The 16,360-nt window shown below is 48.4% G+C and overlaps 1 protein-coding gene across 1 annotated transcript in view; it reads left to right on the top strand.

Moving 5' to 3' along the window:
• The window catches only part of UTP20 (UTP20 small subunit processome component), a 276,038-nt gene that overhangs the window by 40,310 nt on the left and 219,368 nt on the right, over positions 1-16,360 (top strand). The window contains exons 6-7 of the mRNA XM_063930017.1: positions 12,279-12,360; positions 12,941-13,078. Coding sequence (XP_063786087.1) covers positions 12,279-12,360; positions 12,941-13,078 — 220 coding nt within the window. The remainder of the gene's footprint in view (positions 1-12,278; positions 12,361-12,940; positions 13,079-16,360) is intronic.

Genomic DNA, 16,360 nt, shown 5'->3' with positions numbered 1-16,360 from the left:
GAGGGGTATAGGATCTGACAGATGGGACGGTAATTTGAGACAGTTATCGCATAGTGTTTCCCCTTCCGGGCCACCAAAATAGTGCATGCACACTGTACTTTGCAAGCGATATCGTAGAGTGACGTCATGCCACAGCCGGCCCGTGCATGGAGTTTTGGACTATAAGTCCAAATTGAGCTGCATTCACAGCTGATGGAGGGAAACTATAACGATGCATTGGGACCGTGCACCGTTCATCGTCCGCAGCATAAACACTGGGTGATATTCACACATGATATCGCTCAGAAGGCTGAACATGAGCGATATTGTTTGTGATATCGCATAGCCTGTACGGACCTTAAGGGTTAGAATTTGTTTTCTGCAGTTGGCTATTAAGCTGATTATACAAATCGATGATGATGTAGATCCCACTACTGCGTCTAAGAAACCTGATAAATTTAAACGTCAGAAGGTAACTAAAGTAGTCTTACCACATTCTGACCATTTGGTAGACATACGGCAGGAACCCTGGTCTTCTCTAGGAAAGAAATTCTCCCTGTCTAAAAAGATGCTAGCTCGTTATCCTCTCTCCTCTGAGGTGTGTTACAAGTGGGAAAATCCACCGCCGGTGTATTCCCATGTCACCCGTCTTGTGGTGTCGTCTACTCTGTCTGTCACCTCACTGAAGGAACCGACGTATAAGCGTGTTAAAGGATGCCTGAAGTCTATTTACTCCCTTACAGGTGCTGTACATAGACCCAATATAGCAGCCTCCTGGGCCGCAAAAGGAATTGAAACATGGGTTCAGACACTAGATGAAGAGCTGCCTCAGGATTTATCTGACACTGCCAGACAATATCTGTCTCATATTGCCACCGCCTCCCATTACATTCAGGAGGCGTCCTCTGAGGCAGGTGTAATGGCGGCCAGGGCGTCGATTACGTCCATCCTGGCTCGCCAAATTCTGTGGTTGGGGTCCTGGAAGGTGGACCTGGACTCCAAATAGACCTTGGAGGTACTCCCTTTTAAGAGAGACATCTTGTTTGGGGAGGATCTGAATAAGATTGTGACTAACTTAGCGGCTGCTAAGAATTCGTTCCTCCCAAATACTAATCCTTCTACACAGAAGGCAAAGAGTAACACTTTTCATTCCTTTCGACCTCCAGGGAAAGCAAAAGGTCAGGCATACCCGAGACAAGCTTGTGCTCCCAAAACCACATCCCAAAGTGAAACAATCCTGGGCGGCCGTCAGCGTGCTGCATGACGGGGCGGGCCTCTCCCTGAGGGATCCCAGGGTGGGGGGCCGACTTCTGCAATTCACCCAGGTCTGGTTAAAGACCACTTCAGATGCATGGGTGCAAGAAGTTGTCTCTCACGGGTACGCAGTCTCTTTCAAGAGACGTCCCCCTCGCCAGTTCCGACCGACTGTTGTCCCTTCGGACCCGTTGAAGGCGCAAGCTCTACACCTGGTTGTGCGTTCCCTCCTGAATACAGGATTGGTAGTGCCGGTACCTCTGTCTCAGAGAGGCGGAGGATGCTACTCGACCCTGTTTCTAGTCCCGAAACCGAAATGGGTCTTTCCGGCCTATACTCAACCTCAAATCACTGAACAAATTTGTGAGAGTGTCCAAGTTCCGTATGGAAAAGCTGCACTCGATTTATAATGACCATGAAACCCAGAGATTATATGGTATCCCTGGATATACAAAATGTCTATCTGCATATACTTATTGCCATGTCGCATCAGCAATATCTGCGGTTTGCCATTGGCAACCTTCATTATCAATTCCAGGCTCTGCCATTTGGATTGGCCTACGGCCCCTCGGATCTTCACCAAGGTTATGGCCGTGATGACTGCTCATCTGTGTCGTCAGGGATTCAGGATCCTGCCGTATGTGGACGACTTGCTGATCCTGGCGAACTCCCAAGATGTTCTTCTCAGTCATCTACAACTGACTGTAAAATTCATACAAGCCCACGGGTGACTCGTCAACTGTAAGAAGTCCTCTCTGGTCCCTGCTCGGAGCATTGTGCACCTGGGGGCACTGCTGGACACACTCAGCCAAAGACTATTTCTGTCTCCAGAGAAAGTCCTGAAACTTCAGGACAGGATTTAATGCTTCCGCTCTCGCCCGAGAGTGTTGATACACTTTGTTATGCAAGTACTAGGCCTCATGGTGTCTGCATACAACATGGTGGAGTATGCTCCGCTTCATTCCCGCCCTCTACAGAGGTTAATACTTTCCAAGTGGGATGGCCTGCCTCATCGGATCAGGTCTCAAATGATCTCCTAGACTCCAGAGTTCGTTTGTCACTGAGCTGGTGGCTATAGGACCAACAGTTAAGCAGGGGCCATCCCTTCTGGATTCCCAACTGGGTCCTACTGACTACGGATGCCAGTCTGAGGGGTTGGGGCGTGGTGCTGGAGCAACACTCTCTCTCCAGGGTCGGTGGACCAGGGAGGAATCACTCCTCCCGATAAACATTCTGGAATTGCGGACAGTGTTCAATACTTTGACTCTTGACCTGCCTCTGATACAGAACAGACCAGTTCAAGTACAATCCGACAGCGCTACCACAGTGGCTTACATAAATCATCAAGGCAGCACTCGAAGCCGCATGGCAATGACGGAAGTTTCAAAAATCCTTTATTGGGCGGAACACCATCTGCCAGCAATATCGTCAGTGTTCATTCCGGTGGTCCTTAACTGGGAAGCGGACTTCTTCCGTCGTCAGGACGTACACACCGGAGAGTGGAGTCTTCACCCGGAAGTCTTTCAACTCCTAGTGGACACGTGGGGCCTACCAGATGTAGACTTGATGGCGTCTCGACACAATCACAAAGTTCCAGTCCTCGGATGAAGGACAAGGGATACTCAAGCAGCGTTCGTGGACGCACTGGCAAATTCATGGAACTTTCAGCTGCCCCACGTGTTCCCTCCAGTGTTGCTCCTGCCTGTGGTACTACAGAAGTTCAAGCAAAAAGGAATACTACTTCTAGTCGCTCCAGTGTGGCCCCGATGGCATTGGTTCTCAGACCTGCAGGGTCTATCGATAGAGCATCCTCTTTCAATGCCCAGACTTCCTCGTACAAGGCCCTGTGTCTACCCAGACCTGGCCAAGCTGGCTTTGACGGCGTGGCTCTTGAAGCTTCACTCCTGATGGCCAAAGGATTCTCCGAGGAGGTTATCCAAACTGTGCTAAAGGCCCGCAAACCGGCTTCTGCACGGATTTATTATAGGGTCTGGAATTCTTACTTTACCAGGTGTGCTGCTAAGAATTACAATGTTTACAAGTTTAGTACTTCCAGACTTCTGGCTTTTCTACAACAAGGCCTGGATTTAGGACTTTGTCTGGCCTCCCTCAAGGTTCACATATCTGCCTTGTCGGTGTGGTTTCAGAGAAAAATTGCATCTATTCCTGACGTTCATACATTCACTCAGGGCGTCCTGCGGATTCAGCCTCCCTATGTCCCTCCTATGGTTCCATGAGATCTGTTTATTGTCCTAAATGCCCTGCAAGAGTCTCCGGTTGAACTTCTTGAGTCAGTGGACCTTAAATGGCTCACAGCCAAGGTCCTGTTTCTGCTGGTTATTGCCTCAGCTAGGAGGGTGTCGGACTTGGAGGCTTTGGGGGTAATTCAGAGTTGATCGCAGCAGCAAATTTGTTAGCAGTTGGGCAAAACCATGGGGGTCATTCCGAGTTGACCGCACGTAGCAACCTTTTGCTGCTCGTGCGATCAACTAGACGCCGCCTATGGGGAAATGTATTTTAGCATAGCAGGGCTGCGATCGCTTGTGCAGCCCTGCTATGCTAAAGTTTTGTGCAGAACAAGACTAGCCCTGCAGGTACTTACCCTGTGAGATGGATCCAGCGATGAAGGTCCCGGAATTGACGTCAGACAACCGCCCTCCAAACGCCTGGACATGCCTGCGTTCGGATCTCCACGCCAGACAACTGAGTATCCGCCCCAGAAAGCCTCCCCACTGTCAATCTTCTTGCAATCACGCTAGCGATCACTTTCTTCTGGTCGTTGCCCTGCGACGCCTGTCACTGGGCAACGACGCACGCGCGCAGCAAATGCGCGTTTCTGACCTGTTCGCACCACAGCGATGAACCGATGCGTGCAAACGGGTTGGAATTACCCCCCATGTGCACTGCAGGGGGAGCCGATGTAACATGTGCAGAGAGTTAGATTTGGGTGGGTTATTTTTTTCATGTGCAGGGTAAATACTGGCTGCTTTATTTTTACACTGCACTTTAGATTTCAGTTTGAACACACCCCACCCATATTTAACTCTCTCTGCACATGTTTTATCTGCCCCCTCTGTAGTGCTGCGATCACCTCTGAATGATCCCCTTTGTCCTGTCGTCCACCCTTTCTGATATTCCATCGTGACCGGGCAGTTCTTCGAACTCTCCCAGGTTATTTACCTAAAGTGGTGTCATCTTTTCACCTTAACCAAGAGATTGTGGTTTCCGGCCTTTATCTCTTCTGACTTGTCCCCCAAAGAGCCGTCTTTGGATGTGGTAAGGGCTCCCCGTATATATGTGGAGAGGACTGCCTCTATTAGGAGGTCAGATACCCTTTTTGTACTTTTTGGTTTCCATAAACTTGGCTGGCCTGCGAATAAGCAAACCTTGGCCAGATGGATTAGAATGGTGATTGCACAAGCTTATGTGCAGTCTGGGCTACCAGCTCCTGCTGCCATTCAGGTCCATTCTACTCGGTCTGTTGGACCTTCTTGGGCGGCCCGTCGTGGAACGTCCGCAGAACAATTGTGCAAGGCGGCTACGTGGTTCTCAGTGAACACGTTCATTAGGTTCTATGCCTTTGATACTTCCGCCTCCAAGGATACTTCCTTTGGACGCTGGGTTCTCATACCCACTTAGGTGTGTCCCCTCCCGTGAGGAACTGCTTTAGGACATCCCCGATCTATTCCCTGTGGAACACAGTGTACCCCGCTGCAGAAAAGGAGATTTATGGTAGACTTACCATTGTTAAATCTCTTTATACAAGGTACACTGGGTTCCACAGTGCGCCCACCTTGACGCACTTGGCTTCTTTGGGTTTGTATGGCATTAGCCGCTGGTCCCTTCTCCTCCTGTCGTGAGAACGTGGTTCTATGTGACTAACATCTGCCTTCTTTTTTACCTGCTTCTGCTTTGGACTGGTTAACTAAAACTGAGCTCACAGTGACTGGAGGCGGGGGTTATATAGAGGAGGCCCCGCAATGCATCCTGGGACAGTGTAAAGCTTTAGCCTGTTGGAGCCTCTGGATCAAGATCTATCTCTACACCCTGATGTATTCCATGTGGAACCCAGTGTACCTCACAAAAAGAGATTTAACCATGGTAAGTCTACCATAAATCTCCTTTTTTTCAGAATGGGAGTAATTACTTCATGCTTGTACAGTGATGGAAAGATACCAGTAGACACACAGAAGACAAAGCTCTTCTGATTTGTTTGAGTATAGGATCAAGAGGAGCGGTAGTAGGGTAGGAAGATGAGAAGAACGTAGATACATCATCTTCATTTCTGGGAGAGAATGTGCCAGAGGTAGGAAGTTGAGCACACATGCACACTAGGGTGGTGTTGTTTTTTGTTGTTGTTTTTTGGTAGCTAGTTAACCTACCAGTTTATTTTTGAAGTGTGGGAGGAAACTGGAGTACCCAGAGGAAATCCACGCAAACTTGGGGACTGTATGCATAATTCACACAGGGCTGTAATGGAAATCGAATCCATGAACTCTGTGCTGTGAGGCAGCACCATTAACCATTACACCATCCGTGCTCGCCATGTATGTGAATAGAACATAAATATAGTACTGAAATATTTCTCATCTTCATGTTGCTGTGAATTGAGAACTGGTAATGGAGAACTTCAGTCAGCTAACAAGACACTCCAAAAATCCCTTTTTCTCTAACGTCCTAAGTGGATGCTGGGGACTCCGTCAGGACCATGGGGAATAGCGGCTCCGCAGGAGACAGGGCACAAAAATAAAGCTTTAGGATTAGGTGGTGTGTACTGGCTCCTCCCCCTATGACCCTCCTCCAAGCCTCAGTTAGGTTTTTGTGCCCGTCCGAGCAGGGTGCAATCTAGGTGGCTCTCCTAAAGAGCTGCTTAGAAAAAGTTTTTAGGTTTTTTATTTTCAGTGAGTCCTGCTGGCAACAGGCTCACTGCATCGAGGGACTTAGGGGAGAGAATTTCAACTCACTTGCGTGCAGGATGGATTGGATTCTTAGGCTACTGGACACCATTAGCTCCAGAGGGAGTCGGAACACAGGTCTCACCCTGGGGTTCGTCCCGGAGCCGCGCCGCCGACCCCCCTTACAGATGCTGAAGATTGAAGGTCCGGAAACAGGCGGCAGAAGGCTCTTCAGTCTTCATGAAGGTAGCGCACAGCACTGCAGCTGTGCGCCATTGTTGTCACACACTTCACACCAAGCGGTCACGGAGGGTGCAGGGCGCTGCTGGGGGCGCCCTGGGCAGCAATATTTAATACCTTTATGGCAAAAGAATACATCACATATAGCCATTGAGGCTATATGTATGTATTTAACCCATGCCAGATATCTAAAACTCCGGGAGAAAAGCCCGCCGAAATAGGGGGCGGGGCTTATTCTCCTCAGCACACAGCGCCATTTTCCTGCTCCGCTCCGCTGTGAGGAAGGCTCCCAGGACTCTCCCCTGCACTGCACTACAGAAACAGGGTAAAACAGAGAGGGGGGGCATTTTTTGGCGATATTTTGATATATTTAAGCTGCTATAAGGAACAACACTTATATAAGGTTGTTCCCATATATATTATAGCGCTTGGGTGTGTGCTGGCAAACTCTCCCTCTGTCTCCCCAAAGGGCTAGTGGGGTCCTGTCTTCGATAAGAGCATTCCCTGTGTGTCTGCTGTGTGTCGGTACGTGTGTGTCGACATGTATGAGGACGATGTTGGTGTGGAGGCAGAGCAATTGCCGATAATGGTGATGTCACCCCCCAGGGAGTCGACACCGGAATGGATGGCTTTGTTTATGGAATTACGTGATAATGTCAGCACATTACAAAAATCAGTTGACGACATGAGACGGCCGGCAAACCAGTTAGTACCTGCCCAGGCGTCTCAGACACCGTCAGGGGCTGTAAAGCGCCCTTTACCTCAGTCGGTCGACACAGACCCAGACACAGACACTGAATCTAGTGTCGACGGTGATGAAACAAACGTATTTTCAAGTAGGGCCACACGTTATATGATCACGGCAATGAAGGAGGCTTTGCATATCTCTGATACTGCAAGTACCACAAAAAGGGGTATTATGTGGGGGGTGAAAAAACTACCTGTAGTTTTTCCTGAATCAGAGGAATTAAATGATGTATGTGATGAAGCGTGGGTTAACCCAGATAGAAAAGTGCTAATTTCAAAAAAGTTATTAGCATTATACCCTTTCCCGCCAGAGGTTAGGGCGCGCTGGGAAACACCCCCTAGGGTGGATAAGGCGCTCACACGCTTATCAAAACAAGTGGCGTTACCGTCTCCTGATACGGCCGCCCTCAGGGATCCAGCTGATAGGAGACTGGAAACTACCCTAAAAAGTATATACACACATACTGGTGTTATACTGCGACCAGCCATCGCCTCAGCCTGGATGTGCAGTGCTGGGGTCGTCTGGTTGGATTCCCTGACTGAAAATATTGATACCCTGGATAGGGACAGTATTTTATTGACTATAGAGCAATTAAAGGATGCTTTCCTTTATATGCGAGATGCTCAGAGAGATATTTGCACTCTGGCATCGAGAGTAAATGCGATGTCCATATCTGCCAGAAGGAGTTTATGGACGCGACAGTGGTCAGGTGATGCGGATTCCAAACGACATATGGAAGTATTGCCGTATAAAGGGGAGGAATTATTTGGCGTCGGTCTATCGGATCTGGTGGCCACGGCAACTGCCGGAAAATCCACCTTTTTACCTCAGACCCCCTCCCAACAGAAAAAGACACCGTCTTTTCAGCCGCAGTCCTTTCGGTCCTATAAGAACAAGCGGACAAAAGGACAGTCATATCTGCCTCGGGGCAGAGGAAGGGGTAAGAGAGGGCAGCAAGCAGCCCCTGCCCAGGAACAGAAGCCCTCTCAGGGTTCTGCAAAGCCCTCAGCATGACGCTGGGGCCTTACAAGCGGACTCAGGAGCGGTGGGGGGTCGACTCAAGAATTTCAGCGCACAGTGGGCTTGCTCACAGGTGGACCCCTGGATCCTGCAGGTAGTATCTCAGGGTTACAGGTTGGAATTCGAGAAGTCTCCCCCTCGCAGGTTCCTAAAGTCTGCTTTGCCAACGTCTCCCTCAGACAGGGCGACGGTATTGGAAGCCATTCACAAGCTGTTTTCTCAGCAGGTGATAGTCAAGGTACCCCTCCTACAACAGGGAAAGGGGTATTACTCCACGCTATTTGTGGTACCGAAGCCGGACGGCTCGGTAAGACCTATTCTAAATCTGAAATCTTTGAACCTGTACATACAAAAATTCAAGTTCAAGATGGAGTCACTCAGAGCAGTGATAGCGAATCTGGAAGAAGGGGACTTTATGGTGTCCCTGGACATAAAGGATGCTTACCTGCATGTCCCAATTTGCCCTTCACATCAAGGGTACCTCAGGTTCGTGGTGCAAAACTGTCATTATCAGTTTCAGACGCTGCCGTTTGGATTGTCCACGGCACCTCGGGTCTTTACCAAGGTAATGGCCGAAATGATGATTCTTCTGCGAAGAAGAGGCGTATTAATTATCCCTTACTTGGACGATCTCCTGATAAGGGCAAGGTCCAGAGAACAGCTGGAGGACGGAGTAGCACTAACCCGACTAGTGCTGCAACAACACGGGTGGATTCTGAATTTTCCAAAATCTCAGTTGACCCCGACGACACGTCTGCTGTTCCTGGGAATGATTCTGGACACGGTTCAGAAAAAGGTGTTTCTTCCGGAGGAGAAAGCCAGGGAGTTATCCGAACTTGTCTGGAACCTCCTAAAACCAGGGAAAGTGTCTGTGCATCAATGCACAAGAGTCCTGGGAAAGATGGTGGCTTCTTACGAAGCGATTCCATTCGGCAGATTCCACGCACGAACTTTTCAGTGGGATCTGCTGGACAAATGGTCCGGATCACATCTGCAGATGCATCAGCGGATAACCTTATCGCCACGGACAAGGGTGTCTCTTCTGTGGTGGTTGCAGAGTGCTCATCTGTTAGAGGGCCGCAGATTCGGCATACAGGACTGGGTCCTGGTGACCACGGATGCCAGTCTGAGAGGCTGGGGAGCGGTCACACAGGGAAGAAACTTCCAGGGAGTATGGTCAAGCCTGGAGATGTCTCTTCACATAAATATACTGGAGCTAAGAGCGATTTACAATGCTCTAAGTCTGGCAAAACCCCTGCTTCAGGGTCAGCCGGTGTTGATCCAGTCGGACAACATCACGGCAGTCGCCCACGTAAACAGACAGGGCGGCACAAGAAGCAGGACAGCAATGGCAGAAGCTGCAAGGATTCTTCGCTGGGCGGAAGATCATGTGATAGCACTGTCAGCAGTATTCATTCCGGGAGTGGACAACTGGGAAGCAGACTTCCTCAGCAGACACGATCTACACCCGGGAGAGTGGGGACTTCATCCAGAAGTCTTCCACATGATTGTGAACCGTTGGGAAAAACCAATGGTGGATATGATGGCGTCCCGCCTCAACAAAAAACTGGACAGGTATTGCGCCAGGTCAAGAGACCCTCAGGCAATAGCTGTGGACGCTCTGGTAACACCGTGGGTGTTCCAGTCAGTGTATGTGTTCCCTCCTCTGCCTCTCATACCAAAAGTACTGAGAATTATACGGCAAAAGGGAGTAAGAACGATACTAGTGGCTCCGGATTGGCCAAGAAGAACTTGGTACCCGGAACTTCAAGAGATGCTCACGGAGGATCCGTGGCCTCTACCTCTAAGACGGGACCTGCTTCAGCAGGGACCGTGTCTATTCCAAGACTTACCGCGGCTGCGTTTGACGGCATGGCGGTTGAACGCCGAATTCTAAGGGAAAAAGGCATTCCGGAAGAGGTCATTCCTACACTGGTAAAAGCCAGGAAGGAGGTGACTGCACAACATTATCACCGCATTTGGAGGAAATATGTTGCGTGGTGTGAGGCCAGGAAGGCCCCACGGAGGAATTTCAACTGGGTCGATTCCTACATTTCCTGCAAACAGGATTGTCTATGGGCCTCAAATTGGGGTCCATTAAGGTTCAAATTTCGGCCCTGTCGATTTTCTTCCAGAAAGAATTGGCTTCAGTTCCTGAAGTCCAGACTTTTGTAAAAGGAGTACTACATATACAGCCCCCGGTTGTGCCCCCAGTGGCACCGTGGGATCTTAATGTAGTCTTGGATTTTCTCAAATCCCATTGGTTTGAGCCGCTCAAATCGGTGGAGTTGAAGTATCTTACATGGAAAGTAACCATGCTACTGGCCCTGGCTTCAGCCAGGAGAGTATCAGAATTGGCGGCTTTATCATATAAGAGCCCATATCTGATTTTCCATACGGACAGGGCAGAACTGCGGACGCGTCCTCATTTTCTGCCTAAGGTGGTGTCAGCGTTTCACCTGAACCAGCCTATTGTGGTGCCTGCGGCTACTAACGATTTGGAGGCTTCCAAGTTGTTGGACGTGGTCCGGGCATTGAAAATATATATTTCAAGAACGGCGGGAGTCAGAAAGTCTGACTCACTGTTTATATTGTATGCACCCAACAAGATGGGTGCTCCTGCTTCTAAGCAGACGATTGCTCGTTGGATTTGTAGCACAATTCAACTTGCACATTCTGTGGCAGGCTTGCCACAACCTAAATCTGTCAAGGCCCATTCCACAAGGAAAGTGGGCTCATCCTGGGCGGCTGCCCGGGGGGTCTCGGCATTACAACTCTGCCGAGCTGCTACTTGGTCAGGGGCAAACACGTTTGCAAAATTCTACAAATTTGATACCCTGGCTGAGGAGGACCTTGAGTTCTCTCATTCGGTGCTGCAGAGTCATCCGCACTCTCCCGCCCGTTTGGGAGCTTTGGTATAATCCCCATGGTCCTGACGGAGTCCCCAGCATCCACTTAGGACGTTAGAGAAAATAAGAATTTACTTACCGATAATTCTATTTCTCGTAGTCCGTAGTGGATGCTGGGCGCCCATCCCAAGTGCGGATTGTCTGCAATACTTGTACATAGTTATTGTTATAAACAAATTCGGGTTGTTATTGTTGTGAGCCGTCTGTTAAGAGGCTCCTACGTTTGTCATACTGTTAACTGGGTTCAGATCACAAGTTATACGGTCTGATTGGTGTGGCTGGTATGAGTCTTACCCGGGATTCAATATCCTTCCTTATTGTGTACGCTCGTCCGGGCACAGTATCCTAACTGAGGCTTGGAGGAGGGTCATAGGGGGAGGAGCCAGTACACACCACCTAATCCTAAAGCTTTATTTTTGTGCCCTGTCTCCTGCGGAGCCGCTATTCCCCATGGTCCTGACTGAGTCCCCAGCATTCACTACGGACTACGAGAAATAGAATTATCGGTAAGTAAATTCTTATTATCCGACCAACTGAAAACCAAAGTTGCCCCTTCAGCACGGAATTGCTGCTTCTGTCTGGTGAAGGAACACCGTTATTTTTATGGAGGGATAAGGGGATTTTTTCAAAATATTGGGGTTATTCAGGTCCAGTTGCAATTTAAGGAAAGACAGTGTACAGTATGGGTCCTGCATCATCCGACGTAGCATGGCTGTAGATGTCCGTCAATAGTCTGCAGCTGCTTGGTGGTGGGGAGGGGCGGTGATGGCCTTAATTTCCCAAAACGCAGCGTCCCCTTCACTTTGTGGGAGTGCTGAGGCCAGGATCTCTGTCTTCCAGCAAAGATTTTGTGGCTTTTGCATCAGAGCTGCAGTGGCCAGTCTGTATAACCTCATGGGTTAGTCAGCTGGCCGATGGTGTCGCAGGTGATCTGATTCTGCTTCCGTGGATGTAGCAGAGGACCACACACGCTTGCAGGAGGTGTCTACTTATAACACACCTCCTGCTGCATTACCATTTGTATACAGCAGCAGTGCTTACTACAACCACATCTAAATCACCCCCTTAGGTGATTGGTGTTCTCCTTGGTTTGATTAGGAGTCAGTCAGGCTTTGTAGCAGTGAATATAATAAGCATTTACTGGATTTGGTTAGTGTTCTCATACCATGCAAGCATAGGCAACAATGGATTCGTGTATTTACACCTGCTGACTCCCCTTTTCTCTGACTTCAGTTTGTACAGTAAACTCTTGGCTCATCAGAAAGAGCACATTCGAAATTTTGCCGCAGAGAGCTTTGCTTTTTTAATGAGGAAGGTAAGTAACTGGTAACCAGCCACTCTTCAGAATTAAACATTTAAAGTCATTATGTGCATTATATGAAATTAGATTATACTGTTTTTTTTAGGAGAGAAGGAGTTAAGGTCAGGTGAGGTCAAAAATAGAGGCTAGTATTGCTTGAAATTGTAATGAGGAAGTCTTCTCTGAGACGATTAAAAGATTCCGCCATTGGGAAGGTGGCTGTCTGTAATATGAGATCCTGGGTGCCCGTGTTTTAGGATGTTTCTTTAGTTACCATAGTTGCCACATCTGTAACATTTAAAATAGCATTTATAATGTTTTCAGTGTTGAGGAAACATACCTAGAATTTGCACTACCTATGTTTATGTCCCCAATAAAGTACTGTTTTTTTCTAGCGTTGTCATTATTGCAGTATAGCGATTAGTTATTTAGGAGGTTTGAGGACAATTGCTTCTGTTATGTTTTCTTATTTTCATCTTAGTATTGTAATTTATGGAAAGGTAGCTTTCAGTTTTCATTTCTGCTACATTATTGTTGCCTTTCTGTCTTTTTGCTCATAACACAAGGATCCGACACTGTTTTTACTTGGATTTAGGTATCTGACCTAGACGGCCTATTAAATTTAATGTTTTTGGATCTTCAAGAACATCCACAGAAGGTGGATGGCTTGGGGCAGCTGCTGTTTGAGATGTGCAAAGGCGTTCGAAACATGTTTCACTCCTGTGCCACAAAGGTAATTATCTGGCTGCAAAAGAAGATAAACTATATGTAAGGTATCATGGCATATAAGATTAGGAACATGGCGACCTGTATTTCAGTGTTTGATTTTTTTGGCCTGGGTGACAGATGATATCTCATTAGACATGTATAAATTCTGAACAAATGAAAACAATTTCTATGATGTGTGTGTGAGTGGTGATATTGTGTTTTACCTGTATTGCATTTCACGCTCTTCACTTAATAGGCATACTACTGCTCTTGTTGTTATCACCAGAACATTGTGCACAGTAGAGTATCTACCTAAACTGTGTTATGACTAAAATCAGCTTTCTCTTATGTCCTAGGGAATACTGGGAATCCATTTAGTACCATGGGGGGTATAGACGGGTCCACCAGGAGCCATGGGCACTATAGAGGTTGGATTAGGTGTGCTGGCTCCTCCCATCACGACTCTCCCACCAGACTCAGTTTAGAAAATGTGCCCGGAGGAGCCGGTCACATCTCTGGAAGCTCCTGAAGAGTTTATTTTCAGGCAGGAATGGATGGCACCAGCCTGCCTGCTTCGTGGGACTTAGGGTAGGGAACGGCCCAACCTCGCTGACAGGACGCTAGCTTCTGAGGGAACTATTCATAAGCCCCACCACGGCGAGCTTACATTTCCGCAGCACGCTGCCACCCCTAACAGAGCCAGAAGAATGAAGAGAGGCGAGTACTAAGCCGGCATCCCGGTTAGCGGGTCACCGGGCATTATGGCGGCATGAGGGTACGGAGACGCACGGCTTATAAACGGGGTGGACTGCGTCTCCCAACTGTGTACAGACACAGACCGAGTACCCAGACTGGCAACAAAGCCATAAAAGGAGTCTGTCACATAGACACATACAGCCAGTATAAAGAAGAGCTGGAAGACCGCGCGCCATTGAAGGGGCGTGGCTTCACTATGAGTGGATCCAGCAGCTCACAAGCGCAATTTTCCCTACTGCAGCTGACAGACGCTAACTGACAGGGACGCGTAGCTCCTCTGGAGAGACTCCAGATTACCTAAGCGGTATCAGGGGGTCATAGCAGGGGGGGGGGAGCGATTATTAGTGTACTAAGGGGGACATTTACTAAGCAGTGATAAGAGCGGAGAAGTGAGTCAGTGGAGAAGTGGCCCCATCAACCAATCAGCAGCTCTGCATCATTTTATAGTATGCAAATTATAGATGTTACTTCAGTGCTGATTGGCTGCCATGGGCAACTTCTCCACTGGCTCACTTCTCCGCTCTTATCACTGCTTAGTAAATGTCCCCTTAAATCCCTAATCTAGGTACTTAGTCTGCGACCCGGCTAAGCTTGGCATTAGCAATTAGGGTGCCATGTGCTGGTCCCATACTCTCTCTGTGTCTCCCTGGACGGGCTCTTTGTGGGTTAATTGTGCATTTAACCTTTTCCTGTGTGTGTGTGTTGTCACTGTTACAGTATGTCAGGCAAAGAGTTTGTTTCATGTAAGGCACAGTGTTCCTCTTCTCCAAGGGGTTCACTAGTGTGTACTCAGTGTAATATCCCTTCCCAGGCTAGTGGGGCAGATCCAGCATGGCTGGACTCCATTAGGGAATGATTTCCACAATTTCTACCAAGTTCTCTCGGAATGAGAAAGAGACGCAATACTTAAGACAATCTATGACTGAGTTTATGAAAAAGACTCCGCACCCAAACCTACGTCCCCTGCTGTTTGTCCGCAAAAACGTACTTTGGCCCATATCCTGCAGTTTGACTCTGATGATGAGGGGTCAGAAATGGAGGAGGGTGAGGTGGACTCAGAGGTGGGGGAAGGTACTCTGTCGCAGGAAATAGAGGCTCTCATAGAAGCTATCAGGGAAGTTCTGAATGATCCTGATAAGGTGACAGAGGAGAGTGAGGAATCTTATTTTAATATAAAGAAGAAATCCTTAGCTACGTCTCGTGTTTCAAAGGAACTAGATACCCTGTTTGAAGAACCGTTGGGTAATCCTGATAAGAAATGTCAAATCCCTAAACGGTTATCATCTTTTCCTTTTCCTCCTGAGGATAGGATAAAATGGGAGAATACACCGGTAGTGGATGCATCGGTCTTCAGGCTCTCATGTAAAATAGTGTTACCTGTTCCTGGTGCAGCCTCCCTAAAGGATGCAGCTGATCGTAAAATTGAGACTACACTCAAATCTTTGTATACAGCTGCCGGGGGGCCCAGAGACCCACTATAGCATGTTGCTGGATTACACGAGCCATTGCTAAATGGTCGAGTAACCTAATTAAGTGGTTAGATACCTTGCCTCAAGGGGAGATTATTTTGCTCCTGCAACATATACAGGACTCTGCGAAGTTTATGGAGGAAGCCATAAAAGAGATAGGCTTGCTTAATTCACGCACTACAGCTATGGCAGTGTCTGCACGCAGCGGTTTATGGCTACGCCAGTGGACTGTGGATGCGGACTCCAGGAAAGGCGTGTAAGGCCTACCTTTCACAGGCGAGGCCTTATTTGGAGTTGAACTAGACAAATGGATCTCCAAAGCTACTGCGGGTAAGTCCACATACCTACCTTCTGCAGCTCCCCCAGCTAGGAAGGCCTATTCCAGATCCAGCTTACAGTCCTTTCGGATGGCTAAGTTTAGGGGCAAGGCCAAAGGTTTCTCTGCCGCCGCCAGAGGTGCTAGAGGTAAACCACGGAAACCAGCTACTATTGGTTCACAGGAACAAAGTTCAGGCTCTGCTTCCTCAAAACCTTCCGCATGACAGTGGACCGCGATGCCTGGAAGACTGTTGAGTGAGAGCCTGGCTAAAATTTTTAAGTCACATCTGGACAAGATCGTGCCAGGATCCCTGGGTCATAGACCTTATATCACAGGGCTACCGACTTGAGTTCCAGGAGCTCCCACCTCACAGATTCTTCAAATCAGGCTTACCAGTTTCACAAGAGGCAGGAATAACCATACAGGACGCCATTCAAAAACTATTACAGACCCAGGTAATTGTTCCAGTTTCATCTCATTTACAAAATAAGGGTTACTATTCTAGCTTGTTTGTAGTACCGAAACCGGACTGTTCGATAAGACCAATTCTGAACCTCAAGTCATTGAACCCGTACTTAAGATTCTCTGAGAGCGGTGATCTCAGGTCTGGAGGAGGGGGAATTCCTAGTATCTCTGGATATCAAGGATGCGTACCTTCATATTCCGATCTGGCTGCCTCATCAGGCTTATATACGGGTTGAACTGCAGGACTGTCACTACCAGTTCTAGGTCCTGCCATTTGTTCTCTCCATGGCACCGAGGG

The sequence above is a fragment of the Pseudophryne corroboree genome, chromosome 6 (assembly GCF_028390025.1).
Source record: "Pseudophryne corroboree isolate aPseCor3 chromosome 6, aPseCor3.hap2, whole genome shotgun sequence".
Taxonomy (NCBI): Eukaryota; Metazoa; Chordata; class Amphibia; order Anura; family Myobatrachidae; genus Pseudophryne; species Pseudophryne corroboree.
This window is presented reverse-complemented; position numbering and strand designations above follow the sequence as displayed.